The 16,479-nt window shown below is 42.4% G+C and overlaps 1 protein-coding gene across 4 annotated transcripts in view; it reads right to left on the bottom strand.

Moving 5' to 3' along the window:
• znf341 (zinc finger protein 341) overlaps positions 1-16,479 on the bottom strand; it is a 52,052-nt gene that overhangs the window by 9,532 nt on the left and 26,041 nt on the right. For all 4 annotated transcript variants that reach the window (XM_060937739.1, XM_060937740.1, XM_060937742.1 and 1 more), the window contains exons 8-11: positions 7,365-7,558; positions 3,691-3,863; positions 3,232-3,440; positions 828-924 (exon numbers count right to left, since the gene is read on the bottom strand). In XM_060937739.1, the coding sequence (XP_060793722.1) occupies positions 828-924; positions 3,232-3,440; positions 3,691-3,863; positions 7,365-7,558 (673 nt within the window). The remainder of the gene's footprint in view (positions 1-827; positions 925-3,231; positions 3,441-3,690; positions 3,864-7,364; positions 7,559-16,479) is intronic.

The raw sequence follows: 16,479 nt of genomic DNA, 5'->3' as shown, positions 1-16,479 counted from the left end.
AGTGTTTCACTGATCCAGTATGACTTTGTAGAGCCTTTAATCCTCTTGATCCGTAAAATATTACATTGTCACACACCGTACAAAGAGCTTTACCGGGAGCATCAAGTTTTTTCATGAATTCACCAATGGTTACCGACACCGATCCATGCTTGCTATCTACCGGGGCTAGCGTAACTATTATCCAACCAGTCCCATCCGAACTTATTCTTCACACTCGCATCTATTTCACGCACCTTAGCTTCATCTCGCTTGTCAATCGTATTCGGCATTTTCATATTATGAACACAATAACTATCGAAATGTACAACACAAGCAAATTTGGAAGTCACAGTGAAATAGCAGGAAAGTTTTCACTATGATGAATGCTGGTTGGCTGTTATATCCTTAATGTCGAGGTTTTGACCAATCAAAGCAGATAAATTTTACTTCACATACAAGCTATCGTTAAACGAGATTGTGCGGGAATCAAAATGGAGGCATTCAAATAGAAAATGTAAACACTGGTCTACATCTATCGACTGACGAGTTCAGTATCAGTCACCAGGATAAACGACCCCCCCCAATGGATTTGCAATAATACATATTAAAAAAAAAAAAAAAAAAAAGCATTTTTGAGTCCAAAAAAGTGTAATTCCGCCAAAAAGCGGAAAAATCTCATCCCTGATTTTACATTTTTACCTTCAGTAAAAGTATTTTTAAATATTCAGGCTTCTACTTAGCACTACTCCGCTAATGGAGCTGCATAATTAGTCTGAAATATGACATCTGAGGGTGAGGGGGTATTTACACAACGCGCTGTAAAGTGTTGTGTGTGTCAGCAGTCATACCTTGTGGCAGTGTGGACAGGGGAAGTTGTGTGAGGCAGTGAGGATGTGCTGCTCCAGAGCTTCCTGTGTGGAGTATTTACTCTGACACTTATTGCACCTGCACAACAGCAACACCTTTAAAATCTCAAAACACAAAATCTGATTTCCAAATAATAAACATACACTAAACTAATTTCTTCCTGCTTCTCCTGTGCAATGATCACGTTCCATTGAGTTTTCCATGAACAGAAGTTACTTCAACGGTTTTTCTGCCTTTTTCTCTTGACTTGCTTTTAAAATCAAGTTTAAACAAAGTACTGCCCGTCTCACAAGGAACAAAAGTCTCATCTCATCTCATTATCTCTAGCCGCTTTATCCTTCTACAGGGTCGCAGGCAAGCTGGAGCCTATCCCAGCTGACTACGGGCGAAAGGCGGGGTACACCCTGGACAAGTCGCCAGGTCATCACAGGGCTGACACATAGAACCATTCACACTCACACCTACGGTCAATTTAGAGTCACCAGTTAACCTAACCTGCATGTCTTGGGACTGTGGGGGAAACCGGAGCACCCGGAGGAAACCCACGCGGACACGGGGAGAACATGCAAACTCCACACAGAAAGGCCCTCGCCGGCCCCGGGGCTCGAACCCAGGACCTTCTTGCTGTGAGGCGACAGCGCTAACCACTACACCACCGTGCCGCCCAGGAACAAAAGTAATTAAAATAATTGTGACACTTGAACAAAAGCTTTTCATGCAGATTAAAAAAATACATAAAAGGAATCACAATGCTCGCACAGTTCTAGCTAGCGTCTGCAACTCACTAGCCTACACCGCACTCTAGAACAGATCCCTTTCCTCAGTAATGTTGAAACAGGTTCATAGAACTCTGGTGATGGAGGTTGGTTGTCACTGTAGATTTGGAGGCAAAAAAACCAAACCAATTTGAGTTGCTTGTGCGACTTTAACTCAAGTGGGACACCACATCGGGTACCAGTGAATGCCCCAAACACACTTCTTTTTAGTTAGTATGCTGGCAATAAAACATTTTCAATTCTACATGTTATAAATATCATCTCATATTCTCTTTGGGTTTCTCGCTTGTTTACCAACTTGCAACCTGGTTGGCCAGCAGGTAAAATTGCTCGTCACGATTCGAAAAAACACATCCAAGCTTGCAGTGGAAAATTGACTAATAATATGCTGAGAGTGTTGGGGTTTTAATTTATAAAAAATAAAAATAAATAAAAATTGGATACATTGACAAAGGATTGTGTGTGGGGGTTTTTTTTTGCGCGTGCGTGTTGGGGGGCGGCAGCTTCCAGAACATTTCCTCATAATTTCCCTCTTTTTTTTTTTTTAAAGACATTTTTAAAATAAATTTAATTACAAAAAATTAACATGGGGCACCTGGACAACCGTGAAATGATTGAGCAAACCAATCTCTGCTACATTTGAACAGAACGTTGAGTGAATTCTGGTGGAACTGCACTTTTTGAAATTGATATTTTCCTTGCTACTCATGTGGACTAAACAAACAAACAAAAAAGTGGGTTGAAACTTAGGCCATGTACACATGTAGCCGGGTATTTTTAAAACCGAACATTTTCCCCCCCTCCGTTTATAAAAATGTTTTATCCACACCACCTCGTCTTCGAAAAAAATCCCTTCCACACATAACCGAACATCTGCGTTTTCAATCACATTCATAAGCATTCCAAACCTGTAGATGGCATTATTTCCCCAAATCCTACCCCCTAATCACATCAGAATAGCCCTCTGTTGGCGTCACTTCCGCCTAAACATAAAACATGGCGCCAAGCTCATTCGTCTGGACAGACTCGGAAACAGAATTGCTTCTAAACACAATTTTGGAGTATAAACTTCAAAAGACGCAAGAAAACGTTGATTGGGAATCTTGTCAGTAGTTGGGCTTCTAAAATTAAACATGTAAATAGCACCTGCACAATAACGCTTTCAAGGCACTACTCCGATCCATTACTCTTTGTCCATGCTTAATCTGGCTTCTGCAGTAAACAAAGGTCGCACGTTTGACGTCAGGGCAGATTTGTTGTCATTTTTTTGGCGCAGATCGTGACGTTCTAAAACGCAAAACTCCGGTTATCTCTGTCTACACGAAAAGGCATACACGGAGTTTTCAAAAATCTTCACTTTGCCCGGAGTTTTTTTTAAATATTCGTTTTTGATGTGTTTTCATGTGGATGACAGGCCAAAACGTAGAAAAATATCTTCGATTTAGCAGATACCCGGCTACGTGTGGACGGGGTCTTAGTCTTTACCAAAATGTCTGATCTCCATTGACGTATAAAATTGTACAATTATAATGCTCTGATGATGAGACCCCGCCCCACTCTATTATTTGCGTACTGTGTGTAACAGGAGTGTGAGTGAGTGAGCGAAGACCTGTAGTAGGCAGTGTCTTTGTGTGTGTTCTGCTGAGGACAGAAGCTGTGGGAGTACTGGTGCAGGCCGAGCTCAAACAGAGACGGGAACACTTTGGTACACAGGTGGCAGCGGTACGTCAGGTGCTCCTGGTGAGAACGGATATGCTCAAGGAAGAGCTCTAGCTTCTGGAAGGTCTGGGAGCATGCCTTCACCACACACCTGTACACCTGCATGGAGATTATATACATACGCACAGTCAGCTCCAGAATTACTGGCACCCCTAGAATATTTCAGGAATGAAAACAGGAACACAGCTGATGTAGGACCTGTGATTGGAAGGACACCTGGCATCATGAACTCTAAAATGAAAGTCTAGCTACCTCTACCAAGAAGTTACAACTGGAATATAATAGGATCTCCGACACAGATCCAACACACATGGTTGTGTTTGGGAAGTGTTGCTCAGTGTGGTCATACCTGCTCATCTTTGTGTTGGGTCATGTGAGATTTGAGCTGGAAGTAGCTGCTGAATTTTGCGGTGCAGAACTGGCACTGGTACGAACTGTCGATCAGGAGCAGCTGCTTGTTTTGGGCCTGGTTGGATCCTTTTGCCTCAGACGGGAGCTCAGCCTCGCTCCGATCCAGAACTCCTGAAGAACAAAAAGAGAACAGCGAAGAGAGTCAGTCATGTATGTTTTCACTGGAGAATAGTGCAGTGGTTTTCAAATTTTTTTTTATTTCAGGACCCACATTTTATCTTGGATATCAAGCTGTGACCCAACACTACACTAAATCTGTTTATCATAGGGAAGTAAACAAAAAAAGCATGTAATTTTGCATCATGATGTTATTAATACTTGTAAATTTTAGTGTCATACTGTTTAATTTTCCTTTTCTCTGAGCGTTGCCTCTTCAAGGACTAACAACTTAGAACATTCTGCACCGAAACATGTTTCTCATCATGCTCCTTGCATGCACAGCAAATATGCGTACAAGACAGCAATTAGACAAGATCCAATCAGCTTTAGAGCTGAGCACGCTCCCGGCACATGATCAGGGCATTTAATTGCAATGATGTAATGTCTCCTTTTTATCTAGTAAAGAGTATATATAGATTTGAGAACAAAGGGACGGTATGAAGGGTGTGCCGAACCCTCATCACTTGTCCGTTTCTGCAATAAACCTTCTTTCTCTTGCAAAAGGACGAGGCTGGTGTTGGTGTTTGTCATTTTTCCACGACATACTAATAATTATTATCCATAGCCCTGTGATGACCTGGCGACTTGTCCAGGGTGTACCCCGCCTCTCGCCCATAGTCAGCTGGGATAGGCTCCAGCTTGCCTGCGACCCTGTAGTAGGGCTGTGCCGATAGACGATGCCATCGTCCATCGACGATGGTGGTCATCCATCACGATGGAGAGCCACCATCGTGATACCACGCCCCCTCCTGTCATAAACATGCATATACGGTATCATCTGGGCCTATTTAACCTAAAAAGTTAGTTTTTTGTTAGTTTAGTTAGTTAGTTTTGTTTAATATATAAATATAACATACAATTATATATAAATATATAAATCATTATAAAGTAATATCCTATTACCGCTTGTTCACGTAGGCTATGGTGCAGGGACGTGCTAGTGAACATAACATGTGGTTACACAAATACAGTATGCTACTAATAATACATTTTGACTTCATTTTTTAGCCTACACTATACTTTTAATGTAAAATTTGTCATGTTGTTCAAACAAATAGCCACTATTAACGACTTCAGTCGGGAAATATTGCACCTTATCAAACGGCAGTGAAGCGCAGACTTCGGCAGAAGTCAAATGACTTTAATCTGGTAAATAGGCCTACTTTCAGACACAAAATGGTCCACTCTAAGCCATAATGTCAAACCAAAGGGAAGAATGAAGGTGATTCTGATAAATGTAAAGACAGTAAAAAAACAATATTAAATCATGATTTTAAAAGCTGGTGCAATAATTCAAACACTAATAAATTGGAAAAATTAGCGCGTTCAAGTGCGCACTAAAGGCCGAAACGCATCTTCAATTGATATGGTGTAAATAAACAATGAGTAATAGCTTAAGTGTAGTTTCTTCTCATAGTTTGAATACTAGTCTTTCATTGTTAGAGCAGATTAATATCTTGCCGTGATCAGTGAGTGCTCGGGGAGGTTCATTTCCACCTGCGCTTTGCGCAGCTCATTTCTCCGAAGCCAGCTGTGCGCAAACGCAGTGTTGACTGCTCGGCAAACTCCAAACGCTCGGTCTGTACTGGCCCTCTGTTGCGCAAGCGAGTTGGTTATGGCCAGGTTCAAATTGTGCCCAAAACAACTTAACCACGGCCATTTCAATTGCCTGATGGCTGTGACAATATTCGCCCCGTTGTTATGCAGGCGATCTTTTTCTCCTCTATTTTCCATTCGGCAAGTGTCTCACACAATGCGTCTTCTAAATTGTCCGCTGAATGTGTCTCTGGCATGAAACTCGTCTGCAGGCATTTGGACTGCATTGCCCACTCTCGGTCCACATAATGTACGGTAGCTGACATATAGGGCATCATGTTGCAGCTGGACCACATATCCGTTATCAAGGCCAAATATTCCACATCACCTAGCGCTTTTTTTTCTTTACGTGCCAAAGCCTCAGATGAGTATCTAATACTTTTAATAATAATAATAAATTTAATAATGTGGTATTAACCCCCCCCCCGCCCACGATATGATCGTCCATCACGATGTTTGCACTGTAAACATCGTCGATGCCAATTAAGGGGACATCGCACAGCCCTACCCTGTAGAACAGGATAAGCGGCTACAGAGGATGGATGGATGGATGGATGGTTTATTATCCATTTCATAGACCTAATAAAGATGGATAATCATTATCATCTCACAACAAAAAAAATCTAAATCAACTTGCTTATTGGGTTATGCTTGCATCTCAAATATTTACAGTGGAAAATCAGTTTATTAAAGGCAATGCATATGCTAATCAAGTGCAAAATTAATTACTTCACATGACATTAATATGAAAATGGATCACTTTATAAATGCATGCACATAATCCTGAGTAAGCGCAATTTACCCAACAAATCAAACAAACACAGACTAATATTAAATAAATTGTACACTCAATATGAAAAACAAATGCACAACTAAACGCGTAAACGTAATGAGATTTAACAAGAACAGAGCTGAAATCATAGCCTGTGCAAATCATTGGGAAACCTGAGGATGTGATTTCATGTTGATAATGCGTCTCAGAATCGGGATGCCGTTATTGGACACATCTAGTTTGAGTGCATAATGATTACCTGTCTTAATGCACATTACCTTCTGCTGCTTCGCATCCTCACGCTCTTCTGATATTCTCCTCCGTATGGTGTCAATGTGGACAGATTTTTTTTCAACTGGTTTACGGCAGATTTACAGGTAAAACGAGCTCCTCTGTAAACGTTTGGGCCTTCCTGCATTTTGAAATGCGATGAGCGAGTTTATACGATGCGAAGTGCCGGCTCCTGAACAGCGCACATGTTTTTGATAATATTTTGAAATGTATCCAGATCCCATAGCTTTATGGATCTCTAAATAATTTATGAATTTTGAAGATTTCATGCTTCCTGCAGTCTATAACTCATCCAAAAATAAAATTAAATAAATAAATAAAACCACTGTCGCCTGTCTAACCCATGCTTGTCATTTTCTTTTAACTTGCATGTTTTGTTTTTTTCTAGCGAGAGGAAATTTCACCCTGTTAGCAACAACAGAGATGAATGAGCATCAAACTTGACAGAATGTGTTTGGACGCACAACATGGCATGACTGAGTTTTCATTATCTAAAACAGCAGCTATGCGGCACATTCATTTATTACTTTTTTTTTTTCCTTTTTTGATACAATAATTAGCTGTGTCATACTGTATGTTTCCATGGTTTTCCGTGTCAGGTTTGTGTTATGCATTTAGCAACTTTTTTTTTTTTTCTTCTTAGCAGTCTGCAGCCCAATCATCATAAAGGACCAGCGACCACCAGTTAAGAAATGCTGATCTAGTGTAAGCCTGAGTGCCCAAAAACCCAAGACACCTGGACATGAGGCTTCACTGACTGTAAACATAACTATAACCTGAACAGAAGCCACTACCGTGTTCTTCATGTCCGTCAGAATGTTGAGCCGTGTTCTCCGGGACTGGCTTCACTGTGACGGGGAGTCTGGACACAGTGCTGTGCACTCCAGCTGGCCACACCTTGTGCGTCTGCATGTGTTTCTTCACATTGGATTTCTGGGCGAAGGCACGGCCACATACGATGCACTGGAATGGCTTCTCGCCCGTATGACTGCAGCACAGAGAGGAGAAAATTCACTGCAGAGTTCTTTACGAAACTTTAGTCTAGGTTTAGATTTCAACTCAGGAAATATGATCGACACATACTGTACGTTCCAAGGAAAGCCAAGATGTCCTTCATCAGCTGTGTAAGCAAAGTGTTTTTGGAGCTGTAGGAAGTGAAACTGACAACGATCGGGATTTTTTTTTTTAAATATTAAAAGATCCATGGAGTACAGTTAAATCTTTAAATAGCTAGCTCTTCCTTACTTAGATTATGAAATAAATTGTTTCACTTCCTGAAGCCTGAAATCACTTTTCAGACAAAAGGCTTGTTTCTCTGGAAATGTTGCAAACAATGCTTCATTTTACTACATCCATTATACATGTTTAACTACGCATCATTCATAAGTAAAACATTTATTTGTACAGTGCTTTTCCCTGACAAAGTCACAAAGTGATTTAAAAGAATCAATAAGAGGTGGGGGGGAGATATAACAAAATATACAAAACTAGATAGAACTCGACGCCAACGGCGATACCTCCGCCTGGTAGACTACACACCTTAAGTTGTGATTTGGAGATGGACATTTGACCTCACAGTAATCTTGACCTGTGACCTTTTAACCTCAAAATCTAAATCAGTTCATGTTTGTCCCAAAGCGCACAAATGGTGAAAGTTTGGTGAAATTCCTTCCATTAGTCTTTGAGATATGGTGTTCTCAAAGTTTGGGGATGGACATTTGGCCTCTCAGTAATCTTGACCTTAGACCTCTTAACCTCAAAATCTAAATCAGTTCATGTTTGTCCCAAAGCGCACAAATGGTGAAAGTTTGGTGAAATTCCTTTCATTAGCCTTTGAGAGATCGCGTTCACAAGGTTTCGGGATGGACAACCCGAAAACATAATGCCTCCTGCACCTTACGGTGGCGGAGGCATAAAAATGTGTAAAATGCAGACCGATGCAACATATTACCCAAACACCTGTCTAGATGGATATGTCTAACTGCCTTTACAAAAAATTTTATATATATATATATATATATATATATATATATATATATATATATATAAAAATGTATCCATGTCATCCTCAAGCTCAGGTCCTCTACCAGAGGCCTGGGAGTTTGAGGGTTCCTAGGACTGCGCTCTTCTGGACTGAGGCTTCAGATGTTGTTCCTGGGATTTGCCACTCTCCCAGTTTGGGGGTTACTGCCCCAAGTGCCCCCACTACCACGGGGACCACGCAACCCTTGACCTTCCACATCCGTTCCAGCTGTTCTTTCAACCCTTGATACTTCAAGTTTCTCATGTTCCTTCTTCCTGATGTTGGCGTCAGCTGGGATCGCCACATCTATCACCACCACCACTATGTCCGGTTGGTTAGCCAGGATCTGTTTGTCAGTCTGGAAGCTGAAGTCCCACAGAACCTTGGCCCTGTTGTTCTCAGCCACCTTCTGTGGTATGGCCCATTGGGACTTGGGTACTTCTATTCCATACTGGTTGCAGATGTTCCTGTATACTATCCCAGCCACTTGGTTGTGCCTCTCCATGTATGCTGATCCAGCTAGCATCTTACACCCTGCTACTATGTGCTGGACTGTTTCAGGGGCTTCTTTGTACAGTCTGCATCTTGGGTCTGATCTACTCTGGTAGATCCTAGCCTCTATGGCTCTTATGCTTATGGCCTGTTCTTGTGCTGCCATGATTAGTGCCTCTGTGCTGTCTGTCAGTCCTGCATTATCCAGCCACTGGTAGGATTTCTTGATATCAGCCACTTCCTCTATCTGACAGTGGTACATGCCATGTAGGGGTTTGTCCCTCCAGGTTGTCTGTTCCTCCTCCTCCTCTGTGCTCTCATCAGGGTTCTGCTGCCTGAGACATTCACTTAGCAGTTCATCCTTTGGGGCCATCTTTCTGATGTATTCTCGGATTTTCGATGTTTCATCCTGGACCGTGGTCTTGATGCTCACTAGCCCTCGGCCTCCCTCTTTCTGCTTAGTGTATAGTCTCACGGTGCTGGACTTGGGGTGGAACCCTCCATGCATGGTGAGGAGCTTTCTAGTCTTGATATCTGTGGCTTCTATCTCCTCCTTTGGCCAGTTTATGATACCAGCGGGGTATCTGATGACTGGTAGTGCGTACATGTTGATGGCTCGGACCTTGTTCTTACCATTCAGCTGACTTTTCAGGACCTGCCTTACTCTCTGGAGGTATTTGGCTGTGGTTGACTTCCTTGTGGCCTCTTCATGGTTTCCATTAGCCTGTGGGATGCCAAGGTACTTGTAGTTGTCTTGGATATCACCTATGTTGCCCTCTGGTAGGTCAATCCCCTCAGTCCGGATCATCTTGCCTCTCTTTGAGACCATCCGGCCACACTTGTCCAAACCGAATGACATCCCTAGGTCATCGCTGTAGATCCGGGTGGTGTGAATCAGCGAGTCTATTTCTCGCTCGTTCCTGGCATACAGCTTGATGTCATCCATGAAGAGCAGGTGGCTGATTGTTGCCCCACTACGGAATCGGTACCCGTAGCCGCTCTTCGTGATGATCTGACTGAGGGGGTTCAGGCCTATGCAGAACAGCAGTGGTGATAGCGCATCTCCTTGGTATATGCCGCACTTGATGTTGACTTGGGCAATGGGTTTTGAGTTGGCCTCTAGGGTTGTCTTCCACATTTCCATTGAGTTCTGGATGAAGGTCCTTAGGTTCCTGTTGATCTTATACAGTTCCAGACATTCCAGTATCCATGTGTGTGGCATTGAGTCGTAGGCTTTCTTGTAGTCAATCCAGGCAGTGTACAGGTTGGTCTGTCTCTTCTTACAGTCTCGGGCGACTGTTCTATCGACCAGTAGCTGGTGCTTGGCTCCTCTGGTGTTACTGCCAATACCTTTCTGTGCCTCGCTCATGTATTGAGCCACATGCTTACTCATTTTTGCCACAATGATGCCTGACAGGGCCTTCCATGTTGTGCAGAGACAGGTAATTGGCCGGTAGTTGGATGGGATGGGTCCCTTCTGGGGGTCCTTCATGATTAGGACTGTCCTGCCTTGGGTTAGCCATTCTGGGTGGGTCCCATCCCTCAGCAGCTGGTTCATCTGTGCTGCTAGGCGTTCATGGAGTGCAGTTAGCTTCTTCAGCCAGTACGTATGGATCATATCGGGGCCTGGTGCTGTCCAGCTCTTCATCTTTGACACTCTTTCTTGGACGTCTGCCATTGAGATGGTTACTGGTTCTTGTTCTGGGAGGTTGCTGTGGTCAGCTCTTAGGTCCACTAACCATTGGGCATCGGTGTTGTGTGATGCCTTTCTTTCCCATATGTCTTTCCAGTATTTTTCCACCTCAGCTCTTGGTGGGTTCCCCTGCCACCGAGAGTACACCTTGGCTGGTTCAGTGGAGAACAGCTTGTTTATTCTCCTGGTCTCTCCCTCCTTGGTGTATCTCTTCAACCAGGTGGCCAGAGCTGTTAGTCGCTGTTTGGCAGTTTAAAGTGCCTCTGGTATGGAGAGCGAGTTGTACTTCCTGGGTGCCCCTTTATTCACCATGTTCCCTTTCTGTAGTTCAGCTAGCTGGCTAACTTCTCTCCGTGCTGCCTTTATCTTGGCCTCTAGTGGATACTGTTTGTTATGTCCCGAGCCCACCTTGTGTCCAAGCATCTCCATGATTACTGTTGCTGTACTGTGTATCAGCTTGTTGGTCTCAGTGATGGTTCTTTCAGAGCAGCATTCACATCTACTAGTAGATCTTCTGAAGGTACTTGGCAACTCAGCTTCGGTATTCGTCAGGGGCTCCAGGTTTCCAGTTGGGTCACGATCTTCCTTCTCAGGTCAGCAGCTCTTGTGTTGAGGCTGTTAGCTGTTGGGGCTTGGTACCCAATCTCTGGTTGTGGGGATGATGACATCTCCCCGCTGACCTGTCTTCCTGGCTCACCTGTCTTCCTGGCTCCCCCTTGCCGTAGCATCGTTGTTGTATTTCATTAATCTCTAGTTGTGATAGTAGATTTCGATTACAGATGTTGGAACACTCGTAGCTGTTTCTTTGTTAGCCTTGATTGTGGGTTTCAAAGTATCCAATGGTCCCACATTTGCTGCATGTATTGCTTGTATAGTAGCATTCCAGCAAATCCGTATTTTCTGTCCTTGTCCATCGATGTCTTGTTCCAGTAGCCCATTTCTCATCAGTTTGCCCTGGTTCCCTAGCAACTGACACAGACCTTGTTGACCTGGCCGACGTCTGAGCCGGTATGACTATCAGTTATGTCTTCACTCATTCCTGAGGTAGGCTGATATATCATGAGGGGTCTTGCCTAAGGGCCCTTACTGGATGATGTTTTGCCCCGACCGGGATTCAAACCCCAATCTCCCGCGTCATAGTCAATGAGCATTACCACTGTACTATCCAGCTGATTTTTTTTAAAGATATGTTTGGGCTTTTTTCACCTTTATTGGATAGGACAATGTAGAGACAGGAAATGAGCAGGAGAGAAAGAGACAGGGAGGGATCGGGAAGTGACCTCGGGTCGGAATCGAACCCGGGTCCCCGGGTTTACGGTATGGCGCCTATATATATTATTACACACACATATACACACGCACAGAATCAGCAACCTGTAGATGCTTAGACCGAGCATTCCACAGTTTAGGTGCTACAACCTCAAAAGCTTGATCACCACAGGTCTTCTGTGAGACAGATAGTAGACCTGAGTAAGCGAGCAGACAACTAAGAGTAAAGTTTAGGTGCTACAACCTCAATCTCAGTACATCAGCCTGAGATTTAAAAGGTTTATAAGCTCTAGCCCTCGAGAGAAATACTGGAAAATATCTGTATGCATATACAAATATACATTATATTCGGCATTTTTTCACTCAGGGTACACATTTCTGTTCTAAAATGGTCTTTTTTTTTTGAAAGTTTAGTTTTCAGATTTTTAGTCAGTGCATTTTGTTTCCACATATCTTAATATTACTGTACAGTGTGAAAATTTCATGAGGTATCCTCATCCGATTCAGAAGATCTGGCCTGTTGATCAAGACCACCGTTTCAGTGAATTGGTGGGGGCTACGGAGACTACACCAGTGTATATTTTATTTCCACAGAATTAAAAAAAAAAAAAAAGATTTAAAAAGGTATAACTAGATAGATTTTGTTGGAAAATTATGAAATACAATTTGTCTAACACTTAAAATGAACATATTTGTAAACCCGTTCATAATTTTGATATGACACTCTTGAATCTTGATCACTAAGAGCAATTTTTTCACATTTTATTATGAGATGAAACAAAAATACTGCTAACAGAAGTGATTTGGATATTTTACATAGTTCTTTATTGAATGAACACAGAATCAAATATCTTTTCTAACGAAGAATTGGGGGCTACAGAGACTACATGGGCTACCGAGACTACATTTCTCAATTAAACCACTACTCGGTGCAATTACTTCAAGTCTGTAATGACTAAAGGCATTTTATACCTTTACTTCTCATGGTAATTATAAAAACATTATGGGAAATTCTTTAATCCTGATTAAACCCCGAGTTTAGAGAGGGCTACGGAGACTACATTGCTTTTTCCATGATCCCAGTGAACATTTTCAATAAACGCTGAAAGGTGTCGGTGCCTTACAGTCAAATTTTTTCTGTGCATTATTCCTACATATAGAGATTGAAACTACCAAAATGGATACCATTAAAAGAAATCAGTGATTGAATTTTTGGGTTCCTTTTTGAGAATACTGATCAAAAATGTCATTTGGCATAACGGACACATTATTAAAGAACTGCAAAATTTTTGCCAGGTGATAAATGACTCCTTTATATGCATATATTAAATTAAGCAGAGATGCTACATTATCATATCAATCTTCTAGCACAAAAGGCACTAGAAATGTGGGATTTTGTATGTTATATAGTTCAATGTACAGTGGAACAGTATAACATGCCAAAACAGCCCTAAAATGGACCAAAAAGGCATTAAAAAAAAAAAAAAAACCATGGAAACAAAATTTAAAAATAAATAAATAAATAAATAAATAAAAAGTGTTCTCTGTGGTGATCCGATGACACTAATGTAAACAAGTTTAATACAAGAAACTTGACTTTTTTTTTTTTTTTAAATACACCTGCATAACATTTTATTTCTCCAAATGTATACCCTGAGTGAAAAATGCTGATTATAAAATATTAATTTATTATTCTTGAAATTAAGTTGCATAAAGCCTTGGTCACAACCGGCCGTACGTGCTCCTACGGCCGGTCTACGTGCAAAAAACGCAAGAAACGCACGGAGGGCGCGTGTGACGTGGTGATTTTCGAGCCGCAGACTGGCCGCAGAGGTTCTTTGTCATGTCAAACAAACTCCACGGGCGCTTACGTTTTTTTCAGGTTGCAAGACAAACTTACGGCCAACGCGCGTCTTTCTCCATGAACCAAAAAAAAAATTAAAAATGCAGCGATTTGGGAAACGCCAAAAATCACACGGCCAAAAAAATCATACGTCCGGTTGTGACCTAGGCTTAAAGTGCCATTCCGGGGGGGGGGGGGGGGGGGGGGGGGGGGGGGCGCTCGACCCTGAAGAGAATGGCAGCATAGTTGGAAGCTCCTGTTAACTTCGCACATAAAACTACCCCAAATAGTTTTCACCCCGCTATCTTCCTTGCTCTGACTATGTCAAACCCCCAGCCAGTAAAAGAGTGTGAAATTTTCGGAAAAGCACGTAAAGCAGGTAAAAAATCTTCGAAGAAACCACCGGAGGAAACTCTCAGCAACCAAGACAACATGGCGATAGCAGAGGTGCTAACCGAGCTCAAGGCCCTTCGGTCTGAATTTGGATCTAAACTCGATGCAATAGATGGACGTTTGAACGAAATGGCCAACTCTATTTTATCGGTAGAGAACAATCTTTCAGATATCAGTCGAGATGTTACCGCCAACGAAAAACGTATTGACGAGGCCGAGACTCGTATATCTGGCACAGAAGACAAGCTAAATCGCCTGGAAGCATCACTAGCAGCTGCTACCGAAAGAATTGCACAACTTGAATCAAAGACGGAAGATTTGGAAAATCGTGGGAGACGTAAGAACATCAGGCTCTTTGGTCTTGGAGGGAGCGCAGAGGGCTCACGTCGGCTCTTGGACTTCGTGCAAGATATGCTACCTGTATGGCTTGGATTGGACTCAAGTCAGCCACTCGTACTGGAAAGAGCGCATCGCACTCTGGGCGAAGTACGGCCGAACCAGCACAGAGCTGTCATTATCCGCTTTCTTAAATTCCAAGACAAAGAGCTGGCACTCCGTTCAGCAAAGAATCGCGAAATCACACACGACGGATCCAAGCTGTACTTCACCCAGGACGTGTCTGTTGAAACCATGAAGCAGAGACGCAAGTTTGATGAAGTGAAACAGCGATTCCTGGACATGGGAACTTTCCGCGGCTTCCATCCTCATCCGTGCAAGCTGAGAGTACTCCACGAAGGAAAGATCCGCCACCTTTCCTCACCACAGGAGGCTGAAGATTTCTACCGTAGCACCATGGCTGGGGGTTCCCAGGTTGGTGCAAACGACAACGAGGGGTGAGCTTTATTTTTCTTATGCGATCCCACTAAGCCAAGCAAGGACTGTAAACTACATGGGACTCTATATATATGGATAACGATAAAGTTAACCCAAATGTTATTATTTCAGATCATCTTGCTGTGTTGACCAAGGTTTTTATTTCTCTTCTCCCTTTTTTTTTTTTCTTTTCTTCCTTGTATAACTCAATTTACTCTACCACTTGGTCTGAAATGTTCATTCTATGGCTTATGGGATCCCCTATATTTCTTTGGGGTGGGGAAAAAAAAAAAAAAAGTTCTGACATCTTTGCGTGTGTTGTTTACAGGCATTTAATGTAGGCTACACTTTGTTAGACAGTATCAGGGTTGTTTTTGTAATTGGATTGCCTTGTCAATTGGGGACTTGGCTTTTGGGCTGGGGAGGAGGGTCAGGGGATGCTGAGAGAGATTTTTACTTTGTCTGTATTTTGGTTTACTTACTCTGTTGTTTATATTTTATGTATGTTCTGTTTTTTCTTTCTTGTCTCATAAGTGCAATATGTGACGCAACACTACTCACTTAACACATGGTAAACTCACTTAATGTGATAACTTTCAATGTCAGAGGCCTAGGTCACCCAATTAAACGCAAGAGAGTTCTTACGTTCTTGAAAAGCCAAAAAGCAGATGTAGCTTATCTGCAAGAGACGCATATGTCAAAAGAAGAGCATAAAAAACTGAAGAGAGATTGGGTTGGACAGGTTTACTTTTCAAGCTATACAAGCAGTAAAAGGGGAACAGCTATACTTATCCATAAAAACTTGCCATTTATAATGACAGAAGAGCACCACGATCAGGAAGGCAGATATGTCCTGGTCTGTGGACTGCTATATGGCCGAGAAATTATCCTGCATAACATTTATGCACCAAATGATGACTGCCCTAAATTCATGTCAGATATGATTACTTTATTCTCTCAACACCATAAAGATCTAGGAATAATTGCTGGTGATTTTAACTGTAACATGGATGGCAATCTTGATAAATCATCACACTTAATATCCAATCCAAATGCATCCAAAGCCCTACAGCTGGCATGCAACGATGCAGGTCTGATTGATGTCTGGAGGGAATTTAACCCTACCACCAAAGATTATTCCTTTTACTCCACCAGACATAAAACATATTCGAGATTAGATTACTTTCTTCTACCTCAAGACCTTCTGTCATCCGTCATGTCCTGTACTATTGGCCCAATTCTTCTATCTGATCATTCTCCAGTATATCTTAAGCTCGCCCTAGGGCACCAGAGAGAACGGACTAAATACTGGAGATGTAACGCCTCACTTCTCTCAAACACTGAAGCTTGTTTAAAAATAAAGCAATGGATAGGTCAATATTG

Source organism: Neoarius graeffei, chromosome 13 (genome assembly GCF_027579695.1).
Source record: "Neoarius graeffei isolate fNeoGra1 chromosome 13, fNeoGra1.pri, whole genome shotgun sequence".
In the NCBI taxonomy this organism is placed as follows: domain Eukaryota; kingdom Metazoa; phylum Chordata; class Actinopteri; order Siluriformes; family Ariidae; genus Neoarius; species Neoarius graeffei.
This window is presented reverse-complemented; position numbering and strand designations above follow the sequence as displayed.